This window comes from Mus musculus, chromosome 12, assembly GCF_000001635.26.
Source record: "Mus musculus strain C57BL/6J chromosome 12, GRCm38.p6 C57BL/6J".
NCBI classification, from domain to species: domain Eukaryota; kingdom Metazoa; phylum Chordata; class Mammalia; order Rodentia; family Muridae; genus Mus; species Mus musculus.
Genome location: NC_000078.6, coordinates 81504844 through 81518034, shown reverse-complemented (window position 1 = coordinate 81518034; position 13191 = coordinate 81504844). Strand labels below are relative to the sequence as shown.

The 13191-nt window shown below is 37.7% G+C and overlaps 2 protein-coding genes across 6 annotated transcripts in view; both read left to right on the top strand.

Moving 5' to 3' along the window:
- Gm20498 (predicted gene 20498) overlaps positions 1-13191 on the top strand; it is a 174060-nt gene that overhangs the window by 14877 nt on the left and 145992 nt on the right. For both annotated transcript variants that reach the window (NM_001309848.1, NM_001309847.1), the window contains exon 2: positions 7070-7206. In NM_001309848.1, the coding sequence (NP_001296777.1) occupies positions 7070-7206 (137 nt within the window). The remainder of the gene's footprint in view (positions 1-7069; positions 7207-13191) is intronic.
- Positions 1-13191, top strand: part of Synj2bp (synaptojanin 2 binding protein) — a 40718-nt gene that overhangs the window by 14877 nt on the left and 12650 nt on the right. For 2 of the 4 annotated variants that reach the window (NM_025292.7, NM_001309814.1), the window contains exon 2: positions 7070-7206. The exons of the other annotated variants lie outside the window; for them this stretch is intronic. In NM_025292.7, coding sequence (NP_079568.1) covers positions 7070-7206 — 137 coding nt within the window. The remainder of the gene's footprint in view (positions 1-7069; positions 7207-13191) is intronic. 4 annotated transcript variants of the gene reach the window in all.

Genomic DNA, 13191 nt, shown 5'->3' with positions numbered 1-13191 from the left:
GGAAAAGAGGGTGTGATTATATTTTAATTTCAAAAATATTTAAAAAGTTTAAAAAGGTAGTCATAGTGAAAAGAATCCAGATTGTAATATGAGGCAAAACTAAAGAAAGTAAATCATTTCATTGTGGAAAATAAGAGAGGCAGGGGAAGCGTGATCTAATACCTGAAAGGCACATAGATAGTCAGTGTCTGGGCAGTTGCTTATTACAGAATAAGAGAATAGCATGTTTACTTAGATATTTGGAAGACAGGTTTTCAGAGCCACGAAAAGAGTTTGTACTGCATGTTTGGGAAGATGGTACCTTGAAACATCTTTGCTAGGGTGTACATTTTGTCAGCTCATCAGATAAGATAAGGAAGTTGTGTGTAATGCTTTTTAGTTGTGGCATCATTTTTCTGTTTTCTGAAGTAAAGTGGATTCATTAGTCAAAATAAGTAACAAACAAGAAAGATTTTATATTGGGAACAGAGAATTTCTTGAAATAATATAGTAGTTTGGATTTAAGATGCCTTAATTAAGTTAACTCCCTGAGTTCATATGAAATACCAGTTTATTCTTTTCAATTCATATATATTTATTTATTGAGCAATTACTGTGGGGATAGGTTTCTGAACTAGTCACAGAGAATTGAGTTTCAATATAAATTCACAGTGTTTAAGAATCAGAATGGGTCTTCAGTACTCTCATTTATGTGTCCCACCGTCAATCTTAACAGTAATTATTAATATGTATTAATTACTGTTAATTAATCTGTATTAATCTGTACTATCATTTTGCTCCCAACAAAGTTATCTTGCTCCTTTGGGGGCGGAGGGGAGAGTCAGAATGAGTGAATACAGATCCTAACTTTTCTATATAATAATATGATGGTGCAAGTCATTCCCCTTTGTATGCCTGTTTCTTTGGTTACAGAAATAAAAGTATTAGAACTTACTGATACACTTGTGAAAGTATATATACAGTATATACTTTCATTTGTTTTATAGCTTTATAATGTTAATTCTAGTCCAGATACTTCTTAGCTCTTTAAGGTGCTTTAGTGGTGCCTGACCTTATAACTGTCCTGCCTGGAATAGACATTAGTGGGGCAATAGCTGGTGCCATGTACCCCAAGAAATGAGGCCTCAAGCACTGGAAACAGAGAAGGGGAGTAGAATTCAGAAGATCCTGAGAGGTTCCATGGGTGTGGCTTCCCTGTCATGATTAGAAGATGCAACTTCACAGCAGACATACTGGTTCTCTGCCTCTTACAGTTTTTATGCCCCTTCTTTTGAAATGTTTACTGAGACTTAGTTGTAAGTGTTGGTTGCAGATGTATCAATAGGGGCTAGGCATAGCCTCTATTTTTCTCTGCATTTTAATCAGTGAAAATGCCAGTGTGGATTGGGGAAATCTCATGGAGCTCCACCCCTACCTGAAGAGCTACAGGCAATTTGATCAGTACTGAGAGAGGGAAAATTAGTCTTTCCCAGGGATGAGCTTCATGATTGGTTATCGAATACCAAGTGGTGAGCCCTAGAAGCATTATACATGCAGTCAACACTGAATGGACTCAGCAAGCTGTATTTGCTAGTTTATATTGTATATGTAATAACAGTGGTTAAAGAAGAGGAGGTCACATGGATTTCAGAGGGAGTGAGGTAGAGGCCACATGGGATGGGTGTAAGGGAGGAAAAGGAGGAGGAAATGATGTGATTATGGTTTAATAAAATAAAAATAGTCACCCATTAAATACTGAGTACTATTTCATGTTTGGTAATAAGATTAAATGATATAGCATGCATGTGAAATGTAAAGCATATTATTTAGCACATATTAAGCAGTCAATAAATATAAACGGTTATTGCTATTGCTCTTAATGGTAAACTGGATTCAGACCTAGAGTCAGGAGGCAGACAGAAGAAGGTATGTCTTGTTTAGCTTTACAAGTCTCTTCAATTGGACATACTTTATTTCTCTTTCTCTCCATACTGATGTCATCCTTTTTTTTAAAGAGTCTTATTTATTTCTAATGTGTACAAGTGTTTGCTTGCATGTTTTTATGTTCATCATATAGATGCCTGATGCCCCTGGAGGCCAGAAGAGGGAGTCATTGTCTTTTAAACTATATCATATATATACACACACATATATACACATATATATATGTGTGTGTGTGAATATGTATATGTATATAATATATAATGATATTTTATATTTATATTTTACATGTTTGCTCATGTAAGATAAAGACTAAACAACTTACTTTATTTTTGCCATGTCTTAAAATTTATTAGCACATTAAAACTAGAATTCACAATGCAACGTTTCTTCATTTTTTGAAGAAAACCAGTTGAGTCTCACTTTGCCCTTAACCTATTTGAGACCCTATGTGCTGAGACTGAATTAATTACACCCTTCAGCTTCAGAGGATAATTGTGTTGTCAGTATGTCCTTTTCTGGTGTTCTTTTTTTTTTCCATATTTTCTTTTTTTTATTAGATATTTTCTTTATTTACATTTCAACTGCTATCCCCAAAGCCCCCTATACCCTCCCCCCTGTTCCTCAACCCACCCACTCTCGCTTCTTGGCCCTGGCATTCCCCTATACTGGGGCATATGATCTTTGCAAAACCAAGGGCCTCTCCTCCCATTGATGGCCGACTAGGCCATCTTCTGCTATATAATGCAGCTAGAGACACAGCCCTGGGGGGGGGGGGTGGTGGTACTGGTTAGTTCTGGTGTTATTCTTACACTCTGTGTAAATGATACAATGTATCCTCTCATAGCTATTCACTGCAATGTATCTTTACACATCCTTAAATATGCATGCCTTTTTGTAAATAGATAATAAAATTTTGTCTGTGTATGTGTTCTTATTTATCAGAAGGTTTTGTACTATGAATAACATTTCAGAATTCTACCCATGTTACTTTGTACATGTTTATTAAATGATTCTAATTTTTAACTTTTAATCTATTCTCTAACCTAGATAATTCTTACTTCCATGCTATTGTGTGTTGCACTGAATATATTCTTGTATTATTTTTCATAGATGGGATGATCACATTTGCCCTAATTAGGATGTTTTTGAAATTAAAAAGTGTATCTTAATAATACTAAGGCAGTAGGTGCATATCTAGATTCCCAACACACCAGAATATGTGCCTGCTCTGCTTAGAAAAGATTTTTCTGGTGTGTATTCTGGTATATAACAGCTGTTAGCTGATACAGACTAGATTTTTTTTTTTTTTTTTTTTTTTTTTTTTTTTTTTTGGTTTTTCGAGACAGGGTTTCTCTGTATAGCCCTGGCTGTCCTGGAACTCACTTTGTAGACCATGCTGGCCTTGAACTCAGAAATCCACCTGTCTCTCCCTCCCACGTGCTGGGATTAAAGGTATGTGCCACCACTGCCCGGCAATAATATATTAATCTATCCTCTCTAGTTGTTTTTAGCTGATACCTGTTCTAGTTAATTGGTACATGTGCTGGAAAATTACTGTAGATTTTAAATGTTACCCATGCTAAAAGTTTATCTTTTAAGTGTATCTTATTTGTGTGTGTGTGTGTTTTGTCTGAATGTATGTATTTATGTACAACACATGCTAGCCTGATGCCTTCAGAGGTCAGAAGGCTTCTGGAACTGGAGTTATGAATCAAACCCAGGTCCACTGGAAAAGTAGCCAGTCTTGTTCATTTAACTCAGAGCCATCTCTCCAGCTACTCTAAGTTAAATTAGCTCTGAAGGGGATGTCTAGGAAATCAATGACAAGCATACTTAATTTCAGAGAATTTAAAATGTAATTGAGCCTTTTGTATTTGTAGGTAGGTAGATTTTTTTTAACTCCTTTTTTTCTCATTTTTAAAAGAATTTTCATGACTACATCATATATTCTTCCTTGCCCCATCAGACTTTTAATTGGAAATTAAACAGTCGCTAGTTCCTTGACAGGAACTCCTAGTGCTTTGTCCCAATGTAACAGTTACTATGTTTTACAAAGACATTTTTCAGATTTTGTTACAAGAGTCTAACAGTTACCTTTGAGAGAGAGAGAGAGAGAGGGTAGAATTTGTAACCCTTATTTTCCAGAAAAGAAAGGTGATTATCAGATTTCCAAACTCATTTGCTTCATTCCTCATCTGGTAAGTTATGGAGTTGAACTTAAAACCAATCTGACTTATGAAATATCAAAAAGAGACAGAAAGAATATGTTTGTTGGTGGTTAAAGTCAGAACTGAACAGTTTAGTACAGGTTAGCTTTTTGTCTTCATCAGGACATAACAGTTGCCTGACTACTAGTAAATCGTCAGTGATTTTTATTGAACAAATGGATTAGGAAATATATATGTATATGTTTATGCATATGTTTATGTATATGTATACACACACATATACACACACATAATTTAAAACATGGTTAAGTTTTTATCTGTTTATTGGTAGTGCTGGGTATTACCCAGCATGCTAGCTAGGTAAATGCTATATTGCTAAGCTATTTCTCTAGCCCCAAGTACAAACTGTAATGTCACTACTCACTGCTGTGGTAACTGTCATTCATTCTAGTAAAGTTTTAAGGTATAGATAAGTTCATTTTGTAAATATGGTTGAAAGGCTAAGAGTTCTTATTTCAAGTGGTTTGGTTCACTGACAACAGAAATACCAATGTGTTAAATAAATGTACCTCTATGATGTGGTATTAGGGGTGAATAAAAGACGGTACTTTCAAATAATAGATCTCAGGTTTTTTTGTACAACTTTTTAAATGCTGTTCTAGAGTTTTAAATAACCTGTAACAAAGTCCCTCTATGTAATCACTGTTTCATTTGGCTCCTTAACACCTGATTCCTCATTTCCAAGCTCTTCAAAGACAGTAGCTATTTCATGAGAGACTCATACCATAGTGAAGATGTTAAATTTCACTGCAAGAGTTTTCTCTGGTTTGTCTCAGCATTGAGAGAACTGATCGGCCTCAGCCCCCTTGTTCAAACCTGCCACTATTTTTAAGTCTAAATTTTCAAAGCCTTCCATGATCTGGTTTCTGCTATTTTGCCAGTCCCCTCCACATTTAAACTACAATCATGTATAATTTAAATTTGGATGTTATAAAAAAAATGAATAAGTAATTTAGAGTTCAGGTTTTTCCTATTCTACTCTTCAGGGTTATGAAAATAGTCTTCTAGAAGTAATTTTTTCCTGTTGTGTGTCCTAAGTCCCCAAATAAACACAAAGTTAACTTGGTGGCAAAGACTTATGTACAAGGTATGCTATTTAGATCACAAACTTTCTGATACTTCCTCTTTGGTTCTGTCCCTCATTACATTGTGGATTATTTGGTATGCTGTGCTAGTACTTTGAGTCTTAGCTTTGTTCTACCCTTCAGAGAACTTAGAAAGCCCACATGTTAGTGATACGTTTCTACTGAGATCATTAGGGGAGCCATGACTGGCTTCCCCTTCCTGTTGCACCAATACTTAGTCTTTTAAATTAATCCCACCTGTCTTTCTTCTCTTTGTACTGTGTCCCTGAATTATGCCTATAGTTACAGAAAGAAGAGATTACTTTCTTTGTTTTCTTATTTCTTCTCTTTCCCTTTCTCTTTCACCCTTTCCCTTTTTCTTCTTTACCTAAGTTTAAAAACAATTTATTCAAGAAAATCAAATGATTTTTGTAGACAAAATACTTGCTACAACTTAGTGGTTGGATCATGAAAATTTAATCAGCCAGGCGTGGTGGCGCACGCCTTTGATCCCAGCACTCAGGAGGCAGAGGCAGGTGGATCTCTGAGTTCGAGGCCAGCCTGGTCTACAAAGTGAGTTCCAGGACAGCCAGGGCTATACAGAGAAACCCTGTCTCGAAAAACCAAAGGGGAAAAAAAATCAATTAGCCAGCTAACTTGTTTGCTTGCTATATTTTATTATAATAAGTATACTTATGTCTACCATATTAACCAATTTGAAAGTATACCATATTATACTTATTAATATAACTGGGTAGACACAGTCTTGTACAGCAGATTTCTAGAACCTTTCTCCTGTAACTGAAATTTTTACTCATGTCAACTAATGAAACTCGTAGAAACTAAGAATAGAATGGAGGGTCCCAGGGACTAGGAGGAGGGGAGTACTCAGCCACTAATCAGTGAGCAATTAGTTTTCTATAGTGAGTAAACTTGGCCATCACTGTGTGTAGGTATGTGGTCAATTGTACTTGACATAGAAAGAGAAGAGTGAGTTTGGTGACTTGGTTCTCCTGTAAAGTAGCAGTTGCTTTTCTAGTTCTGAGGTTTCCTCTAACAACCATATCACTACCCTCCTACCCCAGTATAAAATAGAAAGAGATAAACTTCCAAGACTGCTTCTTCCAAAACACTGACATATGCAAATGATCCCAATATTGAAACACAGAAGAAACATGTGGAGAGACTTCAGTTAAGAATGGCGCATGCCTTTAATCCCAGCACTCCAGAGGCAGAGGCAGGCGGATTTCTGAGTTCCAGGCCAGCCTGGTCTACAAAGTGAGTTCCAGGACAGCCAGGACTACACAGAGAATCCCTGTCTCGAAAAAACCAAAAAAAAAAAAAAAAAAAAAAAAAAAAAAAAAAAAAAACCCAAAAAAAAAAAAAAAAGAAGAAGAAGAACATATTATTTAATAGTTTAAAACAAACCTACTTTTCATGAGCACAGCTAGCCCTGTTACATTAATACAGGAATACCAGAATTTGGGTCCTCTGAATATCACCAACAGGATCAAAATCAAGTGTGGGCAGAAGCACTTATATCAAGACTCAACCATACTATTTCCCATGTTATATATATGTACATATATATTTATATTTCATCTAGCCAGTCATTTTGATCACAGTTGTGATCACAGTACCTGTAGTACTGCCTGGTTCGAATTAGCAATCTAGGTACTTTTGAACTTTGTTCATAATGACTTATTGACTTTGCCCATGACTGTGTTTTAGCTTACCTCACAGTCTGAATTATTAGTCTCTCTTCCCCACTAGACCATTTGCCTCTCCTTTCTTCTCCTCTAATCTTTCTTTCTTCTTCGTCCCTCTCTCCTCACTCTTCCATGATTTTCTCAGGGCTGGGCTTCAACATCGTCGGTGGGACAGATCAACAGTATGTCTCCAACGACAGTGGCATCTACGTCAGCCGTATCAAAGAGGATGGGGCTGCGGCCCAGGATGGGCGGCTCCAGGAGGGTGATAAGATCCTCTCGGTGAGAAATGGCTTCGGCTTTCTTTGCTATACTTTGCTCCCTAGACCACATCTGATTCCATCTTGGCCTGCCTGTTTGGAAATGAAAATATTTAGAGTGTATCATTGAATAGGAAGAACATTGATCAGTCTTCCAACTTTACCGCTGGGATGGGAGGATAGTATTATTCTTGTTTGACAGACAAGGCAAATTTAACATAAAATGTGAAGTTACTTGCCCCAGTTCAAAAAACACAAAGCAGGTAGAAAGAAAGGACTGGTTTGGAGGAAGGAGACTTAAGATCCACACTTTTCAACTTTCTCTTGATAACTTTATCACTTCTCTTTTGTTGACTAAAAAACTGAATTGTGCCTTTTCTTGGGAGACTGTCAGTCCTTAATAATGGTCTTAACTTTAAAAAGCAAGGTAAGGATTAAGTTTCTTCTTTAAATTTAGGGCCCTTCCTTACCCATTATTAAGATGAAAAAAAATGAAGTACAGTTTGGATATCTGTCAATTGTGCTCCCATTTTATCCTGTTAATGTTTCTTATTATATAGTAATCATGAATCTTATTTTTATATACTCAAAGATAGGAATTAAATTTTTTTTTTTTGGTTTCCATATCTCAGTACAGTACTCAACATAGGCTTAACAAATGACCAAATCAGAAAATTCATTTAAAATAGAAAGGTTGACTAACAAATACAGTCATATGGGCTCACTGACCCTTTAAATTTTTTATTATTTTAACTGTGTGTGTGTGTGTGTGTGTGTGTGTGTGTGTGTATGTGTGTAGGGTGAAATGTACACATGAGTGCTGGTGCCATGGAAGCCAGAGGCATGGAATCCTCCTGGAGTAAGAGTTATAGGAGATTATGAACTGCCCTATGTGATTGCTGGAAACTGAACGGAGGTCCTCAGGAAGAACGGTGTATGCTTTTAACAACTGAGCCATCTCTTCAGCTCCAGACCCTTAGTCTTAGAATCAATTGAATATTCCTAAAGTAAATAAAAATTCAGGTATAATAAGACTTTTAAAACTCTTATGTGTGGCTGTATTTTTTTATTTCTGTTCTACCTCACTGGCTACAGTGTCATTTATTATACCGTCAATTTTGAGCATTGGGAATGCTTAGACCATGCTATAAAATCTTAAAAATTCATTTTTTTAATGTTGCTGTAGCTCAGCTTATTTGTATGAAAATAACATACACATTGGTATAAAGAATGGGAAAGTACTGAGACTGTGAATTATTATCTAGGATTTAGGCCTGCTTCTAAGGGCTGTGCTCAAATTAAAAGAAATTTGAAGAAGGATGGGACTTCTCGCTACAGAAGTGCTTCCTGTTTCCACATGTGCCTTGGATTGTGGCCCAAGGTCTAAGAAAAAACAATTATTTCCTACTTTGTCTTATGAACTGAATAGAGCAAGAGAGCCAAACTGGTAAAAGGCTGAAGTAAGTGAATGAAGCATAGACCAAGACAGGATTTGATTAAAAATTAAGGATTATGTCAGATACTTGATTTAGAACTTCCACAAACTAGGACTATTAAAGATTTTATTTAGTGTATGGATGTATGTATATCATGTATCTGGACTTGGTATCTGCAGGAGGCCAAATGAGTACTTCTTAACCCCTGGAACTGGGGTTACAGATGGTTGTAAGCTGCCATGGTGCTGGGAACTGAACCCAGGTCCTCTAGAAGAGAAGCAGTGCTCTTGGCCAAACAGTCATGTCACCAGCCCCATAAGCAGGTCCTTCAACAATTTTGCAGAAGAAGAAGGAGAGCAGCCATGTACATACATTGTTTTCTATGTAGAGAACAGTGGTTTTAGTTCAGAAGGACCATCAAAAGATTATAATCAAGAGAAGAAAGTGACTGAGTTCTGTAAAATATAGTGTGTGGGTTATTCTTGATAAATAAAAATAGATTTAAGTGGGGATTAGGAAACAGCAGTGAGAGAACATTCACAGATGAGGAAGAAGATGAAAAAGAAAGAGTGAGCTGCTTTCAGGATTCTCACAAAGGATGAAGCAGAAGAACCTACTGAGGTGACTCAGGTTAGGATAATGAAGAAGGTATGTAACAGATACTATGAATATTTGTTAGTGAGTTTGCTTGGTGAATAGAAGGGTTTTAAGGATAGCAGCTAACTTGGATCTCTGTACAGAATGTGGCCATGCTTTTCTCCAGGGATATTCAACTCAATAATGGCAAGGAAAGTAGGGCAGTGTGTTCCTGGACTATGTGTCAGGTACTGGGACAAATGATTACAATAATTTACAAAGTGCTTTTTTGAAATTATAGCCAAAATCCTAGATGAGTAAAATGCAAGTAAAATGTGAAGATGATAAAGACAAAAATCTAATGAAGGACTGAAGGACTGAAAGTGTGAAGGGCAGAAGTTGAGGGTAGGTTTTTTAGAGTTTGCTATATGTCTAGTATGTCTAAATGTTAATGTCTGAGTTTAATCTTAGTTGATAACTAGAGAAATTATGATTATTGAAAATATCCAGCCTGTCGGTGGGTGCCAGCACCCACAAACTCGGCGGACAGTCCCATGGTCCCTAGAGGACTCTCTGCTCCCCAGGTGCTCTAGCACGCCCAGGATGTTAGGATCACTGGTGAGCAGAACACATCATCAGTTCCTACACCACCTGAGTGACTGGGAGCAGCAGGAGCCAGAGATGCAGGAGCCCTGCCCGATCAGTGGTTCAGGTTCCTTCCAGTCGCTGGTCTACCTTGGTTGCGAACTCAGCAGACAGTCCCATGGCCCCCAGAGGAGGTACCACTCCCAGGAACTCTTAACATGCCCAGGATTTTAGGATCCCAAGATCCCAGAATCCCAGGAGCTTGGTCACTCTTGGATCTCAGGGTCTCAGAAGAAGCTTGACTCCCAGGAACTCTGACACACCCAGAATCTCAGGATTACAGGATCATGGAATCACAGGATTACAGAGAAAGCTGGACTCTGAGGAGTTCTGACTCAACCGGGATTGCAGGAAGGACAGGGTCCAATCAGATATAGCGAGGGCAGGGAGCACTTGAGATAATCAGATGGCGGGAGGCAAGTGTAAGAACAGAGGCAACAGAAATCAAGGTTACTTGGCATCATCACAACCAAATTCTTCCACCATAGCAAGTCCTGGATACACACACCATCATGCCAGAAAAGCAAGACATGGATTTAAAGTCACTCCTCATGATGATGATGGAGGACTTTAAGAAGGACATAAATATTCCCTTAAAGAAATACAGGAGAACACATGTAAACAGGTAGAAGCCCTTAAAAGAGAAAAGGTAAAAATCCCTTAAAGAATTACAGGAAAACACATCCAAACAGGTGAAGGAATTGAACAAAACCATCCAGGATCTAAAAATGGAAGTAGAAACAAATAAATCACAAAGGGAGACAACCTTGGAGATAGAAAACCTAGGAAAGAAGTCAGGAGCCATAGATGCAAATACCACCAACAGAATACAAGAGATAGAAGAGAGAATCTCAGGTGCAGAAGATACCATAGAAAACATTGACACAACAATCAAAGAAAATGAGAAATGCAAAAAGATCCTAACCCAAAACATCCAGGAAATCTAGACAAACTGAGAAGACCAAACCTAAGGATAATAGGTACAGAAGACCGTGAAGATTTTCAACCTAAAGGGCTAGTAAATGTTTTCAACAAAATGATAAAAGAAAACATCCCCAATCTAAAGTGTAACAAGGACACAGGCTCCACTATGTTCATAGCCTTATTTACAATAGCGAGGAGCTGGAAAGAACCCAGATGTCCCTCAACAGATGAGTGGATACAGAAAATGTAGTTCATTCACACAGTGGAGTACTATTAAGTTATTAAAAATAATGAATATGAAATTCTTAAGCATGGATCTAGAGGATATCATCCTGAGTGAGGTAACCCAACCACAAAAGAACACACATGATATGCACTCACTGATAAGTGAATATTAGCCTAGAAGCTCAGAATATTCAAAATACAATTCACAAACCACATGAAACTTAAGAAGAAGGAAGACCAAAGTGTGGATACTTCGATTCTTCTTAGAAGGGGGAACAAAATATCCATGGAAGGAGTTACAGAGACAAAGTATGAAGTAGAGACTAAAGAAATGACCATCCACAAAGTGCCCCACTTGGCGATCCATTCCATATACAATTGCCAAACCCAGACACTGTTGTGGATACCAAGTGCTTGCTGACAGGAGCATGATACAGCTCTCTCCTGGTAGGCTCTGCCAGTGCCTGACAAATACAGAAGTGGATGCTCACAGCCATCCATTGGACTGAGTACAGGGTCCCCAATGAAGCAGCTAGAGAAAGGACCTAAGGAGCTGAAAGGGTTTGCAGCCCCCTAGGAGGAACAACAATATGAACTAGCCAGTAACCCCAGAACTCTCAGGCACTAAACCACCAACCAAAGAGTACACATTGTGGGACTCATGGTTCCAACTGCATATGTAGCAGAGGATGGCCTAGTCAGACAGCATTGGGAGGAGAAGCCCTTGGTCCTGTGAAGGCTTTATTCTCCAAAGTGGGGGAATGCCAGGGCCAGGAAGCAGGAGTGGGTAGGTTGGTGAGCAGGAGAATGGGGTCAGGGAGAGATAAGGGTAGTGTGTTTTTCGGAGGGGAAACCAGGAACAGGGATAACATTTGAAATGTAAATAAAATATCCGATTCAAAAAATAAAATAAAATAAAAGTATTGGTAGTTCCACTTATCAAAGATACTAGCAGGACTCATGAAGAGAAAGAACAATAAAAATGTGTTAGAGATGGGAGATGGTAGGTCTGGATGGGGATGGTGGTTGAAGACGACACAGTGGGTTTCTGTAGGGTGTTAGCTGCTTCTTCGTGTATTTTCACTGTGACTGTCAAGCCTGCCTCTTACAACACTTTCTTCTGGTGACTATTCAGTCTCACTGAGTGGGAAATTTTTGTAGCTGCTGTGTTTCTTAAGCTCCTTGTGAACTTTTCTATTCAATAACTTAGGTTTGATCAGGACCATGTATGTAAGGTGTTTCTACCACTGGACTTTTCCTGGGCTCCCAACAAATGAGAACTCTATGCAAAGTTGATCTGTCTCAGTATCCTCTTGAGCCACCCAGTTTGTCTAAAACTTAACCTAAGACTGATGAGAGTGGGAAGAACAATATAAATGTAAATAGCTTCAGCTTCAGTTGAGCAAAGGAGCAGTTAGCAAGTCAGGGTGGGAAAATAGAGACATTCAAAGAACAGTGAAATGTTAAGAGTATTCTGAGCTTCATTCCATTATTTAAAATCTCTAGCCCTAGTTTCTATACTTAGGAGGCTGTGTGATAGTTACTTCTTTAACAAAGTTAGTATAAAAATGCAATCTACTTCATAGGATAATTGCAGGAATTAAATTGGAATTAAATATAAATCACAGGCCTATTAAATATAGTAAATATTTCATCTATTAATCCCATAAATAGTAACAGTGACATGTATAAATCCATATGTCTTGCACAAGGTGGGATGTGTTGAGTTACTGAGTGTGATATAAATAACACTGTGACTCCTAACAGCAGCAAGAGTACTAGTGCTTCACATTTGTCAACTCTGTGTAGTAAGAATGCCCTACATTCAAGTCATTTGTAAAGGTTTCTATCTTCACAAAAAAAAAAAAAGATTTTTAGTAAACTTGAGGATAGGAATTTACATGGAATCAATGAAAATTGTTGACAATAAAATAAACCTGCTAGAATGGTCTAAAGAATTGTTTCCAGGGCTGAAGCTAGAGATGCTGAGGACTAGGAATATAAAGAATAAGGGGATAACCTGAAGATGATGTCATAGAGGGTTACCTGATGCTACCTACCTAGAGATAGACAGATACTCACAGATGATCTGTAGGTCTAGTAACCAGAGCCAGTACATTCAAACAGGATAAGCACAGAAGTTAAGAAAGAGGAGAACCAAGTCTACTAAAACCTGAATTCACTTCAGATGGTTCATAGAT